The sequence below is a fragment of the Mirounga angustirostris genome, unplaced genomic scaffold (assembly GCF_029215605.1).
Source record: "Mirounga angustirostris isolate CCGP_5_RB_7025 unplaced genomic scaffold, mMirAng1.0.hap1 SCAF_5, whole genome shotgun sequence".
Taxonomy (NCBI): domain Eukaryota; kingdom Metazoa; phylum Chordata; class Mammalia; order Carnivora; family Phocidae; genus Mirounga; species Mirounga angustirostris.
Genome location: NW_026991713.1, coordinates 17149721 through 17172173, shown reverse-complemented (window position 1 = coordinate 17172173; position 22453 = coordinate 17149721). Strand labels below are relative to the sequence as shown.

At 42.3% G+C, this 22453-nt stretch overlaps 1 protein-coding gene across 3 annotated transcripts in view; it reads right to left on the bottom strand.

The window, feature by feature from the left end:
- Window positions 1-10101: 10101 nt before the first annotated feature.
- Window positions 10102-22453, bottom strand: part of SLC41A2 (solute carrier family 41 member 2) — a 114099-nt gene continuing 101747 nt past the window's right edge. For all 3 annotated transcript variants that reach the window (XM_045872696.3, XM_064590695.1, XM_045872695.3), the window contains exon 11: window positions 10102-13377. In XM_045872696.3, the coding sequence (XP_045728652.1) occupies window positions 13192-13377 (186 nt within the window). In that variant the 3' untranslated portion in view covers window positions 10102-13191. The remainder of the gene's footprint in view (window positions 13378-22453) is intronic.

Below are 22453 nucleotides of genomic sequence, written 5' to 3'. Positions count from 1 at the left end.
CATGCATCCTGAAACAATCCAAAAGGGGTGATGGTCCCGCTCAAGAAACCGGGGCAGTTCGGCACCCCCGGCCCACCGCGTTCGGCAGCGCTGGCCATCTTGCTCCCACTTCCAAAAGTTCTTTGGGCAAGGAACTCAGTTCCCGGAGGCAGGTTTTTCCGTTTGGAGGCAGTTGACGTTCTTCCTCTTTGCCAAGCCGGAGATGATACCTGCGTCTTTGCCAGCCCGTGGATTAGGCCTGGAGAGGAGCTGCAGGGAAAATCTGCCGTTTCCGAAGAGACGCGGAAGCGAGCTACAGCCCGAGGCACCTGCGCCGCAATCTCCCGCTGCTGTGTAGACGCTACCCGAACGGGCGCCGCCCTGGACGGAGGTTCTGCAGCGCCTTCCGAGTGGCCCGGGTGGCCCGAGCAGGGCCTGGCACCAGCAGCTGTAACAGCCCTCCCCAAGAGGTGTCCCGAGCTTGGAGCATGAACCAGGCGATCCCAAGAGGCTGTGGATGAAGTGGAGTGAGAGACCCCCCCAGGGACCCCTGGAAATCACTGGATGAGACCTAAGGAGGGAGCTGGAGGTGCCGATATGCAAATGGCGGGATGAGCAGGAGCCTTTTGAGTAGGTGCTGTAAACACATTGTCAACCTGAGACCTTACTTGGGCTCACAGGCTGGTGAAGTATATTTACCCCGCATCCAAACGATCACTATCATCATCATCATCATCATCATCCTCTCCTGCACAGACTCAGTCTAACAGCACCTGGGCTTTATCTCAGTTTCTTTGGGGGTACAAGCTGTTTTCCCGCCGTGTCATCCAGCGACCAGCAGCGTCAGCAGCCCCTGGGAACTTTTTAGGAAGGCAAGATGTCAGGCCTCACCCCAAACCTACTGAATCAGAATCTTCACTGCAACAAAATGCCCCTGCCCCTGCCCCCCACCGCGGTGGCTGACCTGCACATGGAAGTATGAGAAGCCCTGCTCTTGAGGAGTTCTAAACCTGCCTGTCCTTTTAGAATCCCCGGATGCTCTGAAAACGTTTGGATCCCTGCTCCCCTCCCCCAGCGCAATTCAATCAGAATCTCCGGGTGTGGGACCAGGTGGCAGTGGTTTATAAAGGCTTGCCAGGTGATTCTAAATGGTCAGCTAGCATTGGAAACCTTTGCTCAAAAGTTCAATCTGGTTAGATTTCAGGAAAGCCTTTTACCACGACTGCCCTCCTCCCAGAGTCAAATATTCATCCCCTTTTCTTCTGTCTACCATGGGCTTACCTCCTTCTGGCTCCCTTTATCTCAATAAATGAGAGTTTTTGCCCAGGGATAGATGGGAGTCAGCCACGGAGGAAGATTAGAAGTGAGCTCAGCTGATAAAGGTGGAGAAGGAAGAGGCCAGCCCTGACCCCAGCAAACACTTATGTCGAAGTGAAATGAGTGATAGGGAGAATTAGGAAGGTCCCTGATAGTCGGGCAGACAAGTTCATTTGAGGGTAGAGGATAGAGGAGCTGGAGAGAGGTGGAGGGGATTGGAGAGAGAGAGGATATGATGAGATTAAATTTAGTTTGATGAACTGAGTCTGCATCTGAAAATACATCTTTACCCACTTCGATCGGAACATGGAAATGACGGCCACTCAGGCTTTCTCAGACAACTACCTACCGAGGTGTTTCCCATACAAATCTGCTCTGGAGCCAGTAATGAAATCCAATAAAGTCTTGCTAATTACACTCTCTAATGAATTCCGAGACTACCTGCTGCACAGTCCAGAGATGTATATAGTCAATCGCTATGTTAAATAACCTCAATTACTTACATATGGTATCTAATTTTGGTGTTAATTGTACCCATTAACCCACACAGAAGAGTTTTACATTTCTGCAGGATGGTTAATGTGCTGATTACTCTGAGGCCACTGACCACATTTTCCTCTGCCCTGAAATTATTCAGCCTTCTGGATAAATGACCAAGAAGTCCAAATTTCTTCCTCATGTGAAATGCTTCATAATATCTTTGAATTAAAACTCAAAATCAACCCTACCCGTGTGTCTCCATTCCAAAGGTGACTGAAGGAGGACATTTGTTATTTGAGCTGGTAGCTTCAGAAGCCAAGATCTCCTCCAGCTAATCAAGTCATCTCCATTTACCAGACTAAATGGGCCCCACATGTCCATATTTTTAACCCTTTACTTTTGTGGCCACCTATTGTTAATAGACTTGAGGCACCATGTTACCTCTGATGGTGCATTCCAATGGAGGTGATTGATAGGGTTGGATCAAAGGCAGCACACTCCAATAATCCGATCAGGAGTAGGATGCAACAAAGCAACTGAAGTTGTATTTAATATATTTTGTTGCACACCAGGGCTTCAGGAGATACCAGGATATGTAACACTCATAAAACAAGTTAGAATAGATTTTGCCCAATATATGTCTGATAGAGGTTTTGGAAGTCTAGAAAGTGAAGAGCTCTTGTCCTTTGTGTTCCTGGCCATATCACTTGCTCACCTTAAAAGGGTGCAGAAAATCCTTAAGTCACTATCCTGTGACAATGGCAGTCAACATAATGTTAGCACTAATGATAGTAACAGCTGGTAGCCTGGGTGTTGAGAATCAGCGTAAGGACACCCCCTGTCACAACCACTTACAGCCAAGTGAATACTGCACCAGCAAATTTCACTTGAAAACCCCATTTACAGGCGCCTGGGTGGCTCAGTCGATTAAGCATATGTCTTTGGCTCGGGTCATGATCTCAGGGTCCTAGGATCGAGCCCCACATCGGGTTCCCTGCTCAGTGGGGAGCCTGCTTCTCCCTCTGCACCCCTCCCCCTGCTCGTGCTCTCTCTCTCTCAAATAAATTAATAAAATCTTTTTAAAAACCCATTTAGAATATACTTTTGGAAGGTCAAGATTGCTTTTCTGATAGGACATATAGCTTTAAACAACAACAATAATACATGTTAGCTGCAGAAAATTTTAGAAATATAGAGAAGCACGAATAGAAAAGAAAATCATCTAAAAGCTCACATAAGATAAGCAATGTTATTATTTTGGTGTTTCCTTCCGATTTCTTAAAAATGTACAGTTACACATCACACATATATTTCTTACCTTTCTTCCCCACCCCCATAGTTCTCCAGCTCAAAGGCACTGTGAGTCCTTGTGGTAGCCCTTTTGCATTTCTGTCCCCAAAGCCTGTGCCTCCCCACGTCCCATCAAGTTGGGGCCTTCCCCTGATGCTTCCTGATGTTCAGCAGTCCACAGCGAGGGGGCTGCCATGGTTCACTCCAGGGAGGACAGGAGGCTAGCCTCTCCAGTGACCCTTTCCCTGAAGCAGGTATACTCTCCCCCAGAGAAGATTGGAAGTCCTTTAATAAAGGATTCAACAGTTGCTACAAAGTCATACTTAATTGGGCAGAGAGGGGGAAGCTGATTAGCAGCATGCCTGGCTTCCTATACTTGTGCTTTATCACTCTCGACTTCTGCACTAGGGCCGTGAGGTGCCCAGGCCCCACAGCTGACTCGCTAAATAGGGTGGGGGTAGAGGCACTGGGGTGACTGGAACGTGCCGCAGTGAGAAGTCCTGGCAAGGTCTTCCGGGCTGTGCCACGTGGACTTCATTCACCGAATTCTTCCCACTTCTCCCTTCTCCCCTTGGTTTCTCCAGCTTCCTCCTTTTCCCTGGAGCCCACTGCCTCTCATCCCCGGAGAAATAACCCGCTAAGTCCTGCCCCTCTTGCAAATTTCACAGCTTGCGCGCTCCCTTCCCGGTGCTGTTCTCCTTGCAGTTTCTGTTGGCTCCATCAGGGGCAGCAGTGAGCACAGGGCTCAGGGGTGGCTGGTGCCAGCTCGTGGGGGCTGAGATGGAGACCCTGGGGGTTACAGTGGAGTTCTGATTTGTTTTCCTAAAATAAGACCTGAAATTATAAAACTGACCTTTGTGAGGATTCGTTTCCTTCCCGAGGTATGGACTTCTCTTTGCCCGCGTTCTATTCATTTCCTTGCATTAAGCGAGCAGGAAAATTGATAAACCCAAGTGGCTTTTTGTTTGTTTGTTTCTCCCCAGTCCCTGGGTGAGGGGTGGTGGAAGGCAGCCCACGATAAATGAGATCAACCTGCATATGTCCTGATCTTTTTCACTTACGTTGTGAGAATTTCCCCCGTGTCATTAAATGTTTTTGGAAAATATGATTGTATTTATACATAAAATATATGTATTTTACATATATTTTGCAAACTGTGTACCATAATTTTTTTTAACTATTCCTCTGTTGGTGAACATTTAGTTTGCAGTTTTCATTGTTATCAAAACCTGCTGAGTTTCCTCATATGTAAACCCTTGGCCCTCTCACGGATCATCTGCCATGGACCACAAGAGCCTCATTTCATCTTTTGGATTCTCCTCGGCACTGAGAGCAGAAGCGCCTTCACATCTGGCACTTAATAAAAACTCGTTGACTTCACTCGCGGTCTAGATCAGCTTTCACTGGGGCCTAGAAAACCTATCTCTTTAATATTAAGCTATATGAAATCACAAGATTATGTGAAACCCAATTAGCAGCTATCATGAGCTATTCACTCTATAAACAGGCATCTCACGTTTTGTTATATTCAACTTCTGACATGCTATTAGCAGAAACCATTAAGGCACTAGAGAATCAAACACAAGTAATTTTTTAAAACCGCTTTGCAATGAATGTATCATGAATATTCATAGCGACAGCAAGGAAGTCCTCTATTCAAATGATGTCCTTTCAAGAGAAACTGTTTAACAAATCCTAGGCAGTGGTAGGCGTAAGCTACCTTCCTGGTGCTCCTGGATCACGTCCACCACCTAATGCAAATCATAGTGTCAGGTCCAGATTTGACGATCGGGTCTGAACTGCACACACGTGCACGCGCATACACTCACACTGCATGCATGACGAGGGTAATGCTCTCAGCTAATATGAGACTCAACTGTTGATTACCAAGAAAAGTAGAACCAAGACGAAGGAGACCCATGTCCACACCAAAGCTACCCGACTACTGCCTTTGGGAGAGAAAAACTTCTGGAAATCACCTTTAAAGCCTTTAGTTCTACCATCACAATGAGGCAGGTTCAACCCAGGTGCGACTTAACTTTCTGCCCAACCCTGGGCTCAGAGTCGTTCATGGGATACAGATTAACTTAACCAAAATGTAGACTGAACCCATTTACAGGCATACCTTTAGCGCGCTTCGTTTTTTTTGAGCTTCACAGATATTGTGTGTTTTTACCAATTGAAGGTCTGTGGCGCCCGGGGTCGAGTGAGGCTACCGGCACCATTTTTCCCACGGCATTCACTCACTTCCTGCCCCTCTGTCACATTTTGGTAATTCTTGTCATATTTCAAACTTTTAAATTATTATTATATTTCAATGCCTGCAATCTCATGATAAACTTTTAAGAGATGAGGAGTTGCTTCTTATGGATGAGCAAAGAAAGTGGCTGCTTGAGATGGAGTCTATTCCCGGTGAAGATGCTGTAGACCGTTGAAATGACAACACAGGATGGAGAATATTACCTAAATGTAGTTGACGAAGCACTGGCAGGTTTGAGAGGCTTGACTCCAATTTTGAAAGAAGTCCTACTGTGGGTAAAATGCTATCAAACAGTACCGTGTGCTACAGAGAAATCATTTGTAAATGGAAGAGTCAGTCAGTCGATGTGACAAACGTCATTGTTGTCTTATTTTTAGGAGATTGCCACAGCCACCCCCACCTTCAGCAGCCAGCACCCTGCCCAGTCAGCAGTCATCAATGTGGAGGCAAGATCCTCCACCAGCAAAAAGATTAAGAATTGCTGAAAGCTCAGATGTTGGTTATCGCTTTTTGGCAATACAATATTTTTCAATTAAGGTATATACATTGCTTTTTTAAAAAAATTATTTGAGAGAGAGAGAGAGCGGGGAGGGGGGAAGAGCAGAGGGAGAGGGACAGGCAGACCCCATGGCCAGTGTGGAGCCCGACAAGGTATTGGATCTCACTACCCTGAGATCATGACCTGAGCCGAAACCAAGAGTTGTACGCTTAACCAACTGAGCCACCCAGGTGCCCCTATACATTTTTTTTTAAGACATAATGCTATTGCAGACTTAACAGGGTATAGTATAGTGTAAACATAACTTCTATAGACACTAGAAACAAAAAACCTCATTTGACTCGCTTTATTGCAGTATTTGCTTTATTGCTGTGGTCCCGAACCCAACCTGCAGGGCCTCTGAGGTGCACGGTACAGGTGTTGTGGCCTCTGTCCCCTCATACCCGTGATTTAATGCTGTGGACAGCTCTTCCCCTTCTGCCACATCATCTTGTCCCCCGGAGATACTGGCTTCCAACGACTTTCTCAAAGGTTGTTACTGGGCTTTGCTGATGGTAGCCCCGGACACTAGTCTCATCGCAGGTGCACGGGAAAATATGAGCAATAATGTGTTCTCACGTTAAATTTACCATTTGGGATTTTAGAGCATAAATGTAGAACACATCTTTCAACCGTGTCTTCCCTTGAGCTTTTAGACTGTAGTTATTGCATTTGAGGTGTGATTTCTCTCCGTGTTGACCACACCCAAAGATTCAAACTCTGGTCAGGCTCCTGAAACTTCTCCTAGGTCAATCTGTGCACTTCCTTATCAAATCCGGGTTTAGCAAGAACCCTGCTAAGTCAGTTTAACCAGAACCCTCCACCTTTGATATCTGATCAAACCTTGATATCTGATTGGGCCCCTCGTCCTCCACCACACCCCAGGTGATGATGTCTGATCATCTCCGTCTCCCTTCTGCAAGAATCCTGTTAGGTTCACTAAGACAGAATGCCCCTCACCCCTGATGTTTCCTCTCAGTAATTTTCCATCCACTCACCCCCACTTGCCCATGTTGTTTTCAGAGTTGAGCCCCATCTCTCTCCCCCACTATAATATCCCATGGCAGGTCCCTGAATAAGGTTAGCCTTACCATCATTAACAAGTGTCATTGAATATTTCTTTAACAGTGCCTGCCTTCCACACACTGTGACCAGTGGGAAGGCTAGGTGAGGGTCCAGAAGCAGGTTGAGAAGAATGGTACCATCCACATGATGAATGGCTGTTCCTTGTCCAGTACAATTTAAGACTGACCTGGGAGAGCATGGAATCATCAACTGGAGGCAAGACAGGACATCAATTGGAAGGGTCAGTTGTGGGGCAGTGGTCTTGAAAGCCATCAGCGGAGAAAGGAGCAGCCACCCCTAGAGGGCTGCATGACAAGTGGCACAGAGCCCGCAAGAAGTTAGGGAGACTTTCCGGGGTGCAAGCGGTGAGGGCACACAGGGTAAAGGACACCTGCCACCATCCTGTCACCCTTCAATGTTCTAGGCCAGAGGTGATGCCATGGTCAGAATGCTGACAAGAGATCTGAGGCTCAAGTCCAAGGGTTAGCTGTCGGCCAATTGTCAGTGGCTCAGGGCTCTGAACTTGTCCTCTGTCTGATGTGTCAGTCGCTCCAAATCAATATGTCAGCACCATTCCTGCAGCCCACTGTCATTCTGGCCAGTGAGAGTGATTGGCCCACCATGTTGCCTTCTTGGAACTGGGGCTAGCCCTAGAGCCTTGGGACTACCCCATAAGTAGATTGTCTGACTTCCTGGGGGCATCTAGTTGACCCCACATAAGGGGCTCTCCCTGAACAGAAGAAATGGGAACTGGGGCACATTCTCATCCCTTGTTGATCCCAGGCATTGGGCAGTGATTTACAAAGCTGTGAGGTGCTTCCGGCAACTAGAGCCCATATAGGACTAGTTTCAGGTTGGGCTGCTCTGCCTGGATGACATAGCTGATCCTGGCTAGTCCCAGGTACCTGAGGGAGACTTAGAAATAAAATTTGAGGAATGCACTCTAACGCAGGGTGGGTCAACTTTTTTTGTGTATAAAAGGTCAGAGAGTAAATACTTTAGGCTTTGCAGGCTATATGGTCTCATTCATAGCTACTCAATTCTGCTGCTGTAGAGGGAAAGCAGCCAGACACAGTATGTAAACAAATGGGCATGGCTACGTTCTAATAAAACTTTATTTATAAAAACAGGCAGTGACTTGGATGTGGCCTGCTGGCCAGTTTCCCAACCACTGTATGTGGCAGAGGGCCCAGGGCAGGGGCCTCACTTGCCTGGGTCTAATGATTGTAATAGTGAGACTACAGGATCAAATGATAAGTGTGTCTGTAATTTTGGTAGATATGGGCCAGATTCCCCTCTACAGAGCTGTTACCAATTTGTCATGGTAAATTTATCATTTACCACAGGATTTACTACAACCTAGCCAAGAGAATGTTTTATTAGATTTTGAATTTTTGTCAATTTGATAGGTGAGAAATGCTCTCAGTGTGTGGTTTTAAGATTTATTATTTGAGAGAGAGAGAAAGAGAGCAAGAGGCAGCGCAGAGGGAGAGAGTCCTCAAGCAGACTCCCTGCTGAGCGTGGAGCCTGATGCTGGGCTCCATCCCAGGGCTCTGGGATCACGAAATCAAGAGTTGGTAGCTCAACCAACTGAGCCACCCAGGTGCCCCCTCAGTATGATTTTATTTTTTTTTAATTTTTTAAACTTTATTTTTTATTTTTATAAAATTTTATTTATTTATTTGACAGAGAGAGAGACAGCACAAGCAGGGGAAGCAGGAGAGGGCTGAGGGAGAAGCAGACTGCCCTGCTGAGCAGGAAGCCTGACATGGGGCTTGATCCCAGGACCCTGGGATCATGACCTGAGCTGAAGGCAGACACTTGAAGACTGAGCCACCCAGGCACCTCTCAGTATGATTTTAATTAGCATTTCTTTTAGTTTGATATTGAGCATCTATTTGGTTTCTTAATGAATTATGTCTTTGGCTATTTTACTATTGGATTGTTGGTCTCTTTCTTCTGGTTTATAGAAGCTCTCTATATGTATTAAGGAGATTAGCCCTTAACGTTTATTCTGTGCTTGTTTGATACGGTGGTCTATATGCGTCAGTCAGGTTAAGTGGTTGGTAGTGTTGTTCAAATATTTGAGATACCTCAGAGTGGTTCAAGTGGGCTTGTCCAGCAGGCATGTGGACGTAGAGGTCTGGAACGTGAGGGGCCTGGGCTGGAGAAATAAATTTGGGAATAATCGCTACAGATGGCATTTGAAACAATGGGTGGGTGTGGCCACCTAGAAAGAGTAGATAAAGAGGTCATCAAAACTGAGCTATAGGCCATTCCGAAATGTAGAGATTGAGGAGGAACCACCAGCAAGACAGACACGGGGCTTTCAGTGATGCAGAAAAGAAAGCAAAAGGCAAAGGGGGTTTTTTGGGAAGCTAAATGAAGAAAGCATTTCAAGGAGAAAGGAGACCTTCAAATATTTGTAGAGACCGAATAAGGTAAGAATTCTGACAACTGATCACTGGATTTGGCAACACAGAGACTCTTGGTGACCTTGACAAATATACTTTCAGTACAGTGTTAGAGACAAAGGTCTGATCTCCAGAGAGTGAAGTGATTAAGAGAAATACAGTAGGCTGCTGGGCAGTGGGGGTTAACCTGATGCCTGAGGTGATAAATTCAAAGATCTGTCCGAGCAGTCCTGTGTCTTTTTTTTTTTAAAGATTATTTATTTATTTGACAGAGAGAGACACAGCGAGAGAGGGAACACAAGCAGGGGGAGTGGGAGAGGGAGAAGCAGGCTTCCCACCGAGCAGGGAGCCCGACGCGGGGCTTGGTCCCAGGACTCTGGGATCATGACCTGAGCCGAAGGCAGACGCTTAACGACTGAGCCACCCAGGCGCCCCAGTCCTGTGTCTTTCGTGAGCCATATTTAGCTGCTCGAGCACCGGCAAGGCAGGGGCTGTGTTTAACCAGAGCTCTCCGGTGAGTCTGAAGGAGGCAGCTGAGGATGCGTGGACTGATGGAGCTAGGAATCGAAGCTGAAAATGAGAGGAGTGCTCAACAGTGAAGAAGTGCTAAAGCAATGGTTTAGAGGTGGAGGTATGGTCAGAGCCTGGTTTATTATACTCATCAATACAACAAATATCCATAGATCATTCCATTCTCTTCTACGTGAGTTCCACACAGGCTTGATGCCCACCTAGTTTATCAAGAAGTACAACAAGGCTGTATTTCTTACATTTTATTCTTATTTGAGCTTACAACAATTTGAAGATAGCAGATGCCCATTATAAATGGGTATACAATACCATAGATACATTATAAGGCAAGGAAGCCCAATTACTGAAAGACTTCTTCAAATGTATTTCATTTGGCTACATCACTGATAGTGCATGATGAGGAACTTTGATGTCTCCCAGAAGAGACATTACCGTAAAGTCTCCATTTTATCAGCTTCTAAACTGTATTTTTTAAAGGAAAAAAAATGGTTAGTGAGCAAGAATAAAAATATGGTTTTAAAAAAATGATCTCTATATAAATAAAGTGATAAATTAGTGAAAGGAAGAAGTTTGGAGAGGAGTTTTTATGTTGTATAAAAATAAATACTGTCAATTTACATTATATAAGACTGATAATAAATTATGTCGTGGGTAAATAAGTCATCTTATTAGTTGCATACTTATGTAAAGGCTTTCAGAAAACCAGTAAAAAAATTTTTTAAAGGAATATATATCCCTTTTATAAATTAATTGAGCTAATTGGTAACTGATTTTTCCATGTCTTTATTTTTCCCTATGACATGCCTTTTAGACATTTGGTTGCTGTAACCAAGGTTGGGTAGCAAAAGAGAAAGGAGACAGAACTCAAATCAGCCATGCTAGTTACTTATTAGCATCTATGGAAAATATTAAATCGGGGAAGGTGGTGGCCACTCAATGTTCAATGAAATCAGGCATTATTCTTTATTCTGAAGTCTTCATTTATCTGTGTTTTCCTTGGTCTTAGAACATGAATAATTCAGAGTTGGCTATACTTACCGTTAAGATAGATTAGATGGAGGTTTCCCTGTCTGAACCCTAAAAGATGTAGCAATATTCTATTCTACTTTAGAAAACCCTGATGCTCCAGCCTATTTCCTGTCACTTAGTTAGTTAGCTACTCTTGGTACACCGGGGGGTCCTAGAAAGAGTAACTGGCTCAGGAGACCAGAGACCGAGATTTTAGTCACGACTTGGGCACTTCACACCCAGGCAATGTTAGAAGTGTAACTTCTCTGCGATTCAGTTTCTTCTGCTGCAAAATACAGATAAGAATATCTCCCTGATCTATTTCACAGGTACTGTTGTGAGTACTATATAATAGAGTGTATTTGAGTGTGTTTCAGAATATGTAATGCACTAAAGATGACGGTAAATGCTTTAAAAATGTAGTTTGCTGGGCACTTTTTTGTTATAAATCAAGATAGAAATCTATCGGCAAATAGAAATGCTTATGAATCATACAGCCCAAATTTAAATAAGTAATTTACAAATGCTTTATAATAAAATTAAAGAAATTATTTATGGATTTTTTTTAAATTAAAAAATCTTTGCAGCTAAATATTCATTGACTTAATCGTTCTTTCTTTTAAAAGAATGTTCACTATTTGACATTATAACTCTCCAAAGGAGAAAGTCTATAATTAGTTCAGTTCTCTGCCTTGGAAGATTCATTATAAGGCAGAAGAGTGGAATAATTAAAGTTTTAAAATAAGCAAAAATATATAACTCTACACCACAGTCCCCTTATTTTAAAGAGTGTAAGAGGAATACTTCCCCAACATGTTTATAAACAATGTACTATTTATAGAATGTTAACACTAACTCACAACTTACACCATAATGATCAACCTTAATGTACATTTTCCCCCTTACAGTTCGATTATTAGATATGTGATGATCTTGAGAGATTCTACTCCATTTTTTAATGAACTATACGTGATATAAAAATGCTTAACTATTGAATAACTAAAGCATTGGTCAAGTTTTGGAATATAGGTCAGAGTTTTAGAAAAATATATAGGAAACATAGCAGTGTATATGATAGAGTCCCATGTAGAAATAGGCTTGTGCAAATAGGTGATATGCACAGACATGACCAATCATTGAAGTAACCCACCAACTTCTCTTTTAAAATGGTAAGCCTACAAGTTCCAACAGACTTCTTCAAAAGAGCAAATGAATCACTTGTTCATTCGAAATCTCGTAATATAATCATGGTGATATTAAATGGTAGTTTTTTTCATAAGAAAAAAACCATTCATTATAATATAGGTAATAAATAGTAAATCCTGGAGAGTAGCAAAATCTGTGGACCGAATGACAAAAACATATCAGTAAAATGTGTTTAAGAATAACTATATAAATGCTAATATTTCAATAGCACTATGATCTTTGCTATCAAGAATTCAAGATTTACCTCTCCATCCAACACTTCTCTCTCTGCCTTCTCTCTGTTCTTCTCTCTCTCTCTCTCTCACACACACACAAACACACACAATTTCTCACACCATCTTGTCCCTACAAATGCAGCCCAGCTTATCTTCTGGTTTTGACTATTCAGTCTTCTTTTTAAAAAGATCAAAATTCTTTCAACAAATCAATGATCAAAAATGACCCACTGCTTTCTTTAAAGATCTCTCGAGGTCATTCTGTGTTTAAAGGGTAGCCTGCCAAGACCTTCCAGAGCTGAAATTAAATTCGCACTGGCACAGGGAAAGGTAAGTTTATCTTATACTCAGCAGAACATATTTAAGTCAGGTTGGGAGCTAGTCGCTGATCATTTATCCTCAGCCAGCAGAGAGGTGGGCATAGTTAAAACTATTAAAGGCTTGGTTTTGGTCCCTTTCATTTTATAGTAGGATTTGCAGGACAATACATCTGTGAGATAAGACAGGCTAAAGTAGAACTTGGTTTTCTCGAACCTGGCATTATAAGTTAAACATTAATAAAGTACATTTCTGCTACATCAGTGGTTTTTAAATTATTCACTGTAAACATCCTATAGTCTTCCCTATTTAATTAATTTCAGAGCTTGAGCCTGTGTCTACATCTATGTCAAATTACCATTTATTCTATGAAAAGCAGCACAAATACTGTTCATTCTGGTTTTAACACAAATTCCTTACAAAAATGTTAAGGCCATTTAATTGAATCAGGGCCAACTGAAGATTACCCTGGTAGAAGTCAAACTACTGATTTAAGATTTTTGAAAAAGAGTCATAAGTGGTTGTCTTGTGTTTTCCTCCTTGGGACTTGAGAACGGTTTGTAGGATTTATTAGTCTCCAACGTCCCCATCTCGATCTCCAATAAGCCAAAGAAAATGAAAACTTAAGGCTAACAGAGCTGTCCCAAGCAGGTCACCCAATGCCGTCAGATAGGGGATGGAGAAGCTATCTGGGTCCTTCCCTTTCCTCCAGAAGTGATGGACCATCCAGTCAGCAATCCACAGCAAGGTGAACACCTAGAAAACACCAGAGATTATTTCTGGGGCTTGGACACTCCTAGCCCAGTAAACATAAGGCCCACTGGGCCATAAGTCTATGCCACAGCTTTCTGAAAGGAAGAGCATGTGTCAAAGTCAAGAACCACGCTTGAAAAGAAGAAATATTTAACTGGCAGGAACCTTTTCTTCTCACAAGAAAAAATGCCATGTATCTCTGCAATTAATAATGTTTTTCTTCAACTTTTTACATATACCGTCTCATTTTCTTCAAGCTTCCCCCAAATCTCAATAAGCCTTATATTGTACAGTTGCCAAACCAGTTTGTTTCAACTTCTTTCTATATGATAAACCTGTGAAGAAGGAAGACATATAAAGAAGGAAATAAAAATTAAAATAAGGAGTAACATTCTCCTATTGCAGTTGCATCAAATGAAATAAAGATGGGGAACCGACCATTCACTTACTAATTATAAGGCCATGGGTGGCCTGTCAAGGGACATGTCAGTCAATGGTAAGAACAATAACCAGAAGGGAGGTGCAATGAGGAATGACCTATCTCCACAGATGCACAGATATAGACATAGAGTCAAAATATATTTTTTTTAAAGATTTTATTTATTTATTTGAGAGAGAGAATGAGACAGAGAGAGAGCATGAGATGGGGGAGGGTCAGAGGGAGAAGCAGGTTCCCCGCCGAGCAGGGAGCCCGATGCGGGACTCGATCCCGGGACTCCAGGATCATGACCTGAGCCGAAAGCAGTCGCTTAACTGACTGAGCCACCCAGGCGCCCCTAGAGTCAAAATATTTTAAAGGGCGATTCAAATACTAAGGTGATAGATGTAAGTATTTTCTAGGCTATCAGGAATATGAAGACCGCCGTAATGCTTTTGAATTTGGGGATCAGATATTTTTCTTTGAATCCTCTAATATTTTCTCTTTGATCCTCTTAATTTCCAAAGTCCTTCAGTATTAAAAAGGGATTTGGGATTAGAGAGGTCAATGTTCCCTGCTTCTGGACAAGTTGGCAGGAACAGCGGCGTGGCTGTGAGCACTTCTCCATCACCTACTCGCAGGCAAGTCACTTAACCTCTCAGATTCTGTTTCTCTGAGTGAACATTAGAGATAATAATGGCACCTACCTGGGCGCCTGGGTGGCTCAGTCGGTTAAGCGACTGCCTTCGGCTCAGGTCATGATCCTGGAGTCCCGGGATCGAGTCCCGCATAGTCTGCTTCTCCCTCTGACCCTCCCCCCTCTCATGAGCTCTCTTTCTCTCTCTCATTCTGTCTCAAATAAATAAATAAAATCTTAAAAAAAAAAAAATAATGGCACCTACCTTCATGAGAATGTCGCAAGGATAAAATAATAGGTTAAATCATCAGTCACTGGCACATAATAAGCTTTCACCGGATGTCTGCTACTAGTAGATCTTAAGAGCATCACTGTCGTGACAGTTTGTGGCCCCCAGACAGTGAGAGCACTTGGTGTGTGCAGGAAGAAGCCCACCCCCGGTCCAGGGTCTACGCCAACGGGCTGCTATCTTTTGTTGTTCCAACACGTTGGCCATGGAGGTGAGGTGTCTGCCTCAAGTTCTAAACTTCTGTGTGCTATGGTTTAGCTCTGACACCTTCACCAGAGAGGAGACTGACTTGTCTAAACAGAGAGACAGACATGTATCCATGCCAAAGGAGTGAACTTGAGATGTCTTTGGACATCTGTCAGAGAGAGAAGCTGTGTCTTAAGCCCCATTTTCCTTTGCGTGAGTCTGTTTCTTTTTAGTGTTTCCCTGGCAAAGACTGTTTTGGGATCAAAGAAAGTTCCATCAGGACAACCTGTGTTATGTGAAGAAGCATGCAATATTAGAAATAATTGTAATAATAATGGTAAGATGTGGATTTGATTTCCATTTATCAGCTATATGACTTTCGGCAAGCTTCTTCCCACTCTGAACCTAAATTCTCTCATTTGAAGAAAACCCAAGAGGGCCTCATGTCTGCCATACTGACTTTGAGATAATTCATAAGAGCCTCGGTCTGGAGGCAGAAAGAGAAAAGTAATAAAGCAGCATGAACTCAGGTTACATCAATAAAAGCATAATGTACAGACCACGGAAGAGAGTCATCCACTGGGCCCTGGGTGGGCCAGGCCACATCCGGGTAGTGTGTTCTGTTCCAGATGCCTTATTTCCATAGGAACTCGCTCCCCCCTGCATCTTCAGTGTCTAGCAAAGTGACTGGCTCACAAAGCAGGCACTCGCTATTTGACTGAATCCATGAGAATCAGTGGGACTCAAAGAGTATCCCATGAGAACAAGAACTGTTTGTCCTGTGCAGGGAGGGCGGGAGATGTAAACTTAAGAAGGTTATGGCATTAAGAAGGAGACATTAGTTTATAACATGCAGTTTCAGAGGGTAGTTTTAGGCTGTGGGAGAAAAGTTACCAAGAGACAGAACTGTTTTCCAAAAAAAATTGGGGTTGCCTATAAATAGAACAAGTTCTGCAGTAAACTCTATATTCCTGGAATATATGGAGGTTCAATAAAAAAACATGCTGATGAGTGAGTAATGTGTACAGGAGGAAACAATAGTTTTGAAGAGAATAAGGTAGCTAATTTCTACGGGATTGGCAAGAAATAGAAATAAATCTATATTATATATGTATTATATATTTATACAGGGTACAGTTCATATATATTTACATACATAAATTCATATAATATATAGTATCTATCATACATATATGATATGTATACAATTTATGAAATCCTTGTTTAACATCTGCATTGAATGGGTTAGATTCATCTAGAACAGGAGTTGGTAAAGTACAGGCCATGGGCCAAATGCAACCTGCTGCCTGTTTTTATAACTAAAATTTTATTGGAACTCCACTCTACCCATGCATTTACTTCCTGTCTACTTAGTCCATAATTTAATCCTCACAACATTCTCATGAAATAGGCACGCTTATTATCCCCAGTGTTCACTTGGAGCAATCAAGTCAGAGAGGTTAAGTGACGTGCTTGGCAGTACAATGACAGAACCATGTAGTTGTGACGAAGACCATGTGGTCCACAAAACCCAAGATACTTACTCTCTGGCCCTTTACAGAAAAAGGTGTGCTGACCCCTACTCAGGAGACAAACGCTTATTCATACAGAAAGAAATAAAACAGCATCCGTACCTCATATCCCAAAATAAATTCTAGGTAAGACTCAAGTACAAAAAGCAATACTTGAGAAATTTTATAAGACAGTGTCTTACGACCTTGATGTGGAGAATGATTTCATAAGTAAAATGCATAACATATTAGTTTATATTAAAGATTTCCATGGTTCAATAAACACCATAAATAAAGTTAGAAATCATGCCCCAAGTTTGGAAATAAAAGGCTCTGCATTGTATATAACTGACAAAGAATTAGCATTCGGAATATTTAAAGAGAATATACAGAGAACTCCTACAGTTCACAAGAAAAAGAAACAACCCAACAGAACAGAAAAGGATATCCAAAGTGTTAATAAACATTTGAAAAGATGCTCAACCGGGGTGCCTGGGTGGCTCAGTTGTTAAGCGTCTGCCTTCGGCTCAGGTCATGATCCCAGGGTCCTGAGATTGAGCCCCGCATCGGGCTCCCCGCTCGGCGGGAAGCCTGCTTCTCCCTCTCCCACTCCCCCTGCTTGCGTTCCCTTTCTTGCTGTGTCTCTCCATCAAATAAATAAATAAAATCTTAAAAAAAAAAAAAGATGCTCAACCTCACTAATAATACAATGCAAATTAGACCACATTAAACTCCATTTCATACCCATCTGAGTGGTAAAAATCAATTTTTAAGCAACAGTAATAGCAAACATTGTTTTTTAAAGTGGCCTTTTACAGGGACATGCGGTATTCAAAGAGGTTCACATCAACTGATTTAATCCTTGAAGTACCTCTAGAATATACTACGGACTATGATTACCCCTTTTTGACATAAAAGGGCATGAAGGCATATGCGAAGTGTAGGAAGCCTGCCAGAGATCACACAGAGATCACACAGCTCGTGGGTGGAGACGAGCTCCAACCCATTTTAGAGTCTAACACTAAAGGCCACGTTATCAAACGACAGTGCAGCACCGTTTCGGTAAAAAGAACTCTGCATTGGCAACAGGAGCATGAACTGGCACAACTCCTCTGCAGACCAACTCGGCAATCTCTGTTAGAAGATGGGCATCTCCTCAATTCAGTAATTCCACGTAGAAACATGATTTTTTCCCCCCCTTTTCCTTCTGCAATGTGGGTAAAACGATAAAACTGTTGGTGGCTGAAGGAGACTGGCCTGGGGGCTTTACTGATCCCAGTCCCAAGTGGCTACCCCAAGGACTGAGAGGACCAATATCTTGGGGTACTTGCAGAAGCTCTGCGGGAAACTCTGACAGGCACGCTCACGGAAATGTGTAAGAACATTCACTGCACCGCTGTCATCAAAGTCCAAAGTTGGAGATAACCTCAAAAGACTACTGACAAAGGAATGAGTAAATTAACTCTTAGGTCACACAACTGAACACTACAGAGAAGCTAAAACGAATGAAAAAGAGCTCCACGAATCAACAGGAGACTACATGAAGTATGATTCCAGTAAGGCTCATAAATGTGAAAAATAATACAATGTGTTGTTTATAGACTCATTCCATAGCAGTCGTATAGAAACATGCTTAGCAGTGATACATACCAATTTAGATAACTGCTCAGGGGGGAATCAAAGGAGACCAGAAGTGATACACAGGAGGCACCAACCATATACATGATATGTTTCTATTGATCATTTTGAAGTAGTTGCTTAAATAATTTGTTAAGGGTTGATAAAGCCACGTAGTAAATACAAGGCTATTTTATTTCCTATAACTTGCTGTACATTAGTATTTTATAATTAAAAAAATGTGAGCAGCCAGGGCAGTGGTAAGTCACTGACCAGGGCTGCCCGAGCTACCTCTTAGAATACCTACCCAGGGGGACACCCCAGGGAGGAAGTCAGTGTGCCCTGCCGAGTCCATGAAAGGTTTGGACTTGTTAGCACCAAGTGGTGCTGGGGCTAACGCCAAAGGGGTATTTAAGTGTCTGTATGTGGAGTGAGCAAAGGTCTAATTCTTTCATTATTCTTGCAACTGTCCTCCCCAGCTCGGAAAATAAAGAGATGTTTTCTGGAGAAACTGAAGGGGAAAGTCACAGGACTCAAAAATACTAGAAACTATGAAGTTTGAAGAATGAGGATTAATTGGAAGTCTGCGTAGTTAACAATGGGATTCCTTTAGACCATTGCTTTGTTCCAAGAACAGTGGAAGGCAGGAGTATAACCCCCTAGAGAGGACATCAGATATTCAAATTTGGAGGGTTCCCAGTTAAGTGGCCTATCCCCCAATCCTCCGATAGGAGAGTACTGTCAACAGCCTTCTCTACTCCAAGCTACCCACACTCTCCACGCCTCAATCTCCTCCTTGTAAAATAGAGGAAATAATCCCTATCTCATAGATGAAATAGTGCAGAATACTTACAACAGTACCTGCCACATAGAATGAACATAATAAATATTTGCTATGATTAAAAAAAATAGGGGCGCTTGGATGGCTCAGGTCATGATCCCACAGTCCTGGGATGGAGACCACATCAGGCTTCCTGACCAGCAGGGAGTCAGCTTCTCCCTCTGCCCCTCCCCACCCTGGTGCTCCCTTTCTCTTTCTCTCTCTCTCAAATAAAAAAAATTAATAAATAAATAACAGGTCCTACATGAAGGAACAAGTACTTGACTTTCCCAATAGCAGCACTGGGAGACAAGGAAGCAACGCCTTCAAAATCCTGAGAGAAAGGTATTTCTAATCCCTAATCCTGTGCCCAGTCAATTTATCACCGAAGTGTTGAGGGTAAAACTATAGCATTTTAAGACATGCATGCACTCAGGAAGTTTTCTCCCATGTTCTCTTTCTTTGGAACTTTCTTGAAAATGTGTTGATGCAAAATGAGGGGAGAACCGAGAGAGAGATGGAATGGGGATGGAGAAATAGAAGAGTCAACCGAAGAGAGCAGTGAGGGAAGAAGGCTCTAGGATGAGAGCCGTGCAGTGGGCTGGGGAGCCAGAGTCTAGACACAGCAGGTGGATGGAGAACACTGGAAATGAAACTTGATCTCCACGATCAAGGCAAATGGCGAATTATCTGATATAACAGAGTTTCGGGGCAAAAAACTAAGTATAGATGTGTGACAGCTGTGATGGAGCACTTGGGAAAAAATTAAGGATTGTTATATAGGAAACTATGCCAGTGAAAAAACAGGGCAATTATCTCCAGGAAAAAAACAAAAACAAAAACCAGAGAGAGATAAAAAGAAAGAAAATATAATTATAATGCATGACTTGGCTCTGTGATAAATGATATTTATAGTCATAGAATATAAACAATACTTATTCATTAAATAAAAATTGAGACTTCCTATATTAGGAGGAAGAAAGTTGGGGAAATGAGGCATGGGGTAAGATGGCTAGATCCTCATCTACCATAACTAACAGTCCATAGATAATTTCTTAAATTAAGAAAGCAAAATTAGCAATCCAAGTACAACATAGAGATAAAATAACAGAAGCAGCAGCTAGAGTTGCCCTGGAGGAACAGTAGTATCTAGTTTTTTATACACACACGTAAAAGAACTTTTTAAAACATATATATAACGTATCTTTTTTCAATATGTGACCCATGAATCAAATCAATTTAACATAACTAGTCTTTTAAAAAATGAAACAGAATAAAACAGAATACAACAGGGTTAGAATAGAAAGTATTAGCATGCTAATAAGGATATTTCATACAACTTTTGTTTCAGCTATGAAATTACACATATTTATATATTTTATTTATGTATGTGTGCATTAGTTTCAGTATAAACATATTTCTTTTCTTTTTTTTTTTAGAGAAGGGAGGGGAGGGGGGAGAGAGAAAATTAAGCAGGCTCCATGCCCAGTGTGGAGCCCAACACGGGCTCACTCCCTCTCACATCTCTGAGATCATGACCTGAGCTGAAATCAAGAGTCGGATTAATTGACTGAGCCACCCAGGCACCCCTAAACATATTTCTTACTGAGTGCTGTGGTCAAGAACATTTGAAAGCTACTGATCTAACATGTACGTCTGACATGTTAGGTTCCAGGGATCTCACGTAGAAATCTGTGGAAGGAGAAAGCGATGTCATCTTTCTACTTATCTCTTCGTTTCTAGCAAAACACTTATCCATGATAAGCCTGAAACAAATGTGTGTTGCTGAATGGGCTCTACCACTGAATGACTGTTACTGTCAACAAGTGAATAAACCCTCAAGTCTTCCTTATCTTCTCAATGAGATATCCATTACTTACCTGCGGGTTGCAGAAATTAAATTATATATGTAAACGGTTAAGCAAGTATCTGTACACAGTCAGGACTCAATAAATATTAATGTCACCCTCATTGTTCATCCGTTATTATGCTGAATCTATGATCTTTATTTAAAAGGTTATTGGGAGCACCTGGGTGGCTCAGTTGGTCGAGCGGCTGGCTCTTGGCTTCAGTGCAGGTCATGATCTCAGGGTCCTGGGATGGAGCCCCATGTGGGGCTCTTTGCTCAGAGGGGAGTCTGTTTGGGAGTCTCCTTCTCCCTCTGCTCCTCCCCCCACTCATGCTCGCTCCCTCTTTCTTCCCCTCTCTCTCAAATAAAATCTTAAAAAAAAAAAAAAAAGGTTGGAATGGAAGTGTGAACACTGGTTTCTAACACTCACTAACCAACGTGACTTTTCTCTCTGATCCTTAGTTGAGGCTTCTTTAAAATAGATGAATTTATGTCTTCATAGTCTTTTCTAGCTCTGGAGTACAAAGGTAAGAAATTTGTTGCCATGAACTACGTAGCGATTACTTGCCTCACTCTTGCGTGTCTTCTCCCACCCCCTCCCACATTCTTACTCCATTAATTGGATTTAAGCTCCCTTCCCATGCAATTTCTTTTTAAATGTATTAGGATACTTAAAGTTCACTCAGGTTTCAATTTATTATTTTTTTTGCAAGTTAACAAAGGATTTCACAGTGTTTCTTTGGAACATAGAGTAATGAATTAGTAAAATCACAATAAATATCAGATACTTCTTAATGCAACATGTTTTATTTTCAAAAAAACTAAATGATTATTTAAGGAATGCATGCTTTTCACTGCAAAAACACATTGAAATCAAACCAAGGGTAGACCGTGTTTTTACATCGTCGGTTTGGTTTTAATGAAATATGCATAAATTCTTTAGGTAAATACACCTTCTGAAAAGGCAGCTCTGGTAGCCTGTTCTGCATGTTCTAGATGTAATGCTTGGAATTTAAATAAATATCCAAAGTACAAAAATATATATTTGCTTTGGGCGATACTGGTTCTCTTGGTCAGCTCCTTCTTAGAGCTAGAATCAACATTCCTGTGTACTAGCATTTCCTCAGTGCCCTGAATGCCAGTCATGGCCGTGTGTATTGTGCAAAAAAGACGATTCTTCAGGGAAGGAAGGCTTAGAAATATGATGCAAATAAACACCAGGAGTAGCAAATTAGTACAGTTCTTCCAAACTCCTAACTTACAAAGGCTGAATTTATTTCCCCTATAAAAATATGCTTCCCTAATCCAGTTTCCAGACTAGAAACCCTATTCATTAAAATCAAATATATAAATGTTTGCTCAGAAGAATTTAGGATTATCAGTCAACAGGAATTCAATCTACTCCTGATATTTAAATAAAAGCTACTTTTCTTTGGTCTGAACTATTTTTGTAAGGTGGCAGGTGGAGGAAGGTGGGAAATGAATAAACCTTATTTTGAGAAGGAGCCCATAACATTCCTAAGGAGTCCACGGCACAAAAATGATGAAGACCTTCTGTCCGGGGGCGTCTGAGTGGCTCAGTTGGTTAAGCGTCTGACTTCAGCTCAGGTCATGAGCCCAGGGTCCTGGGATCGAGCCCCACATCAGGCTCCCTGCTCAGTGGAGAGCCTGCTTCTCCCTCTCCCGCTCCCCCTGCTTGTGCACATTCTCTCTCTCTCTCTGTGTCAAATAAATAAATAAAATCTTAAAAAA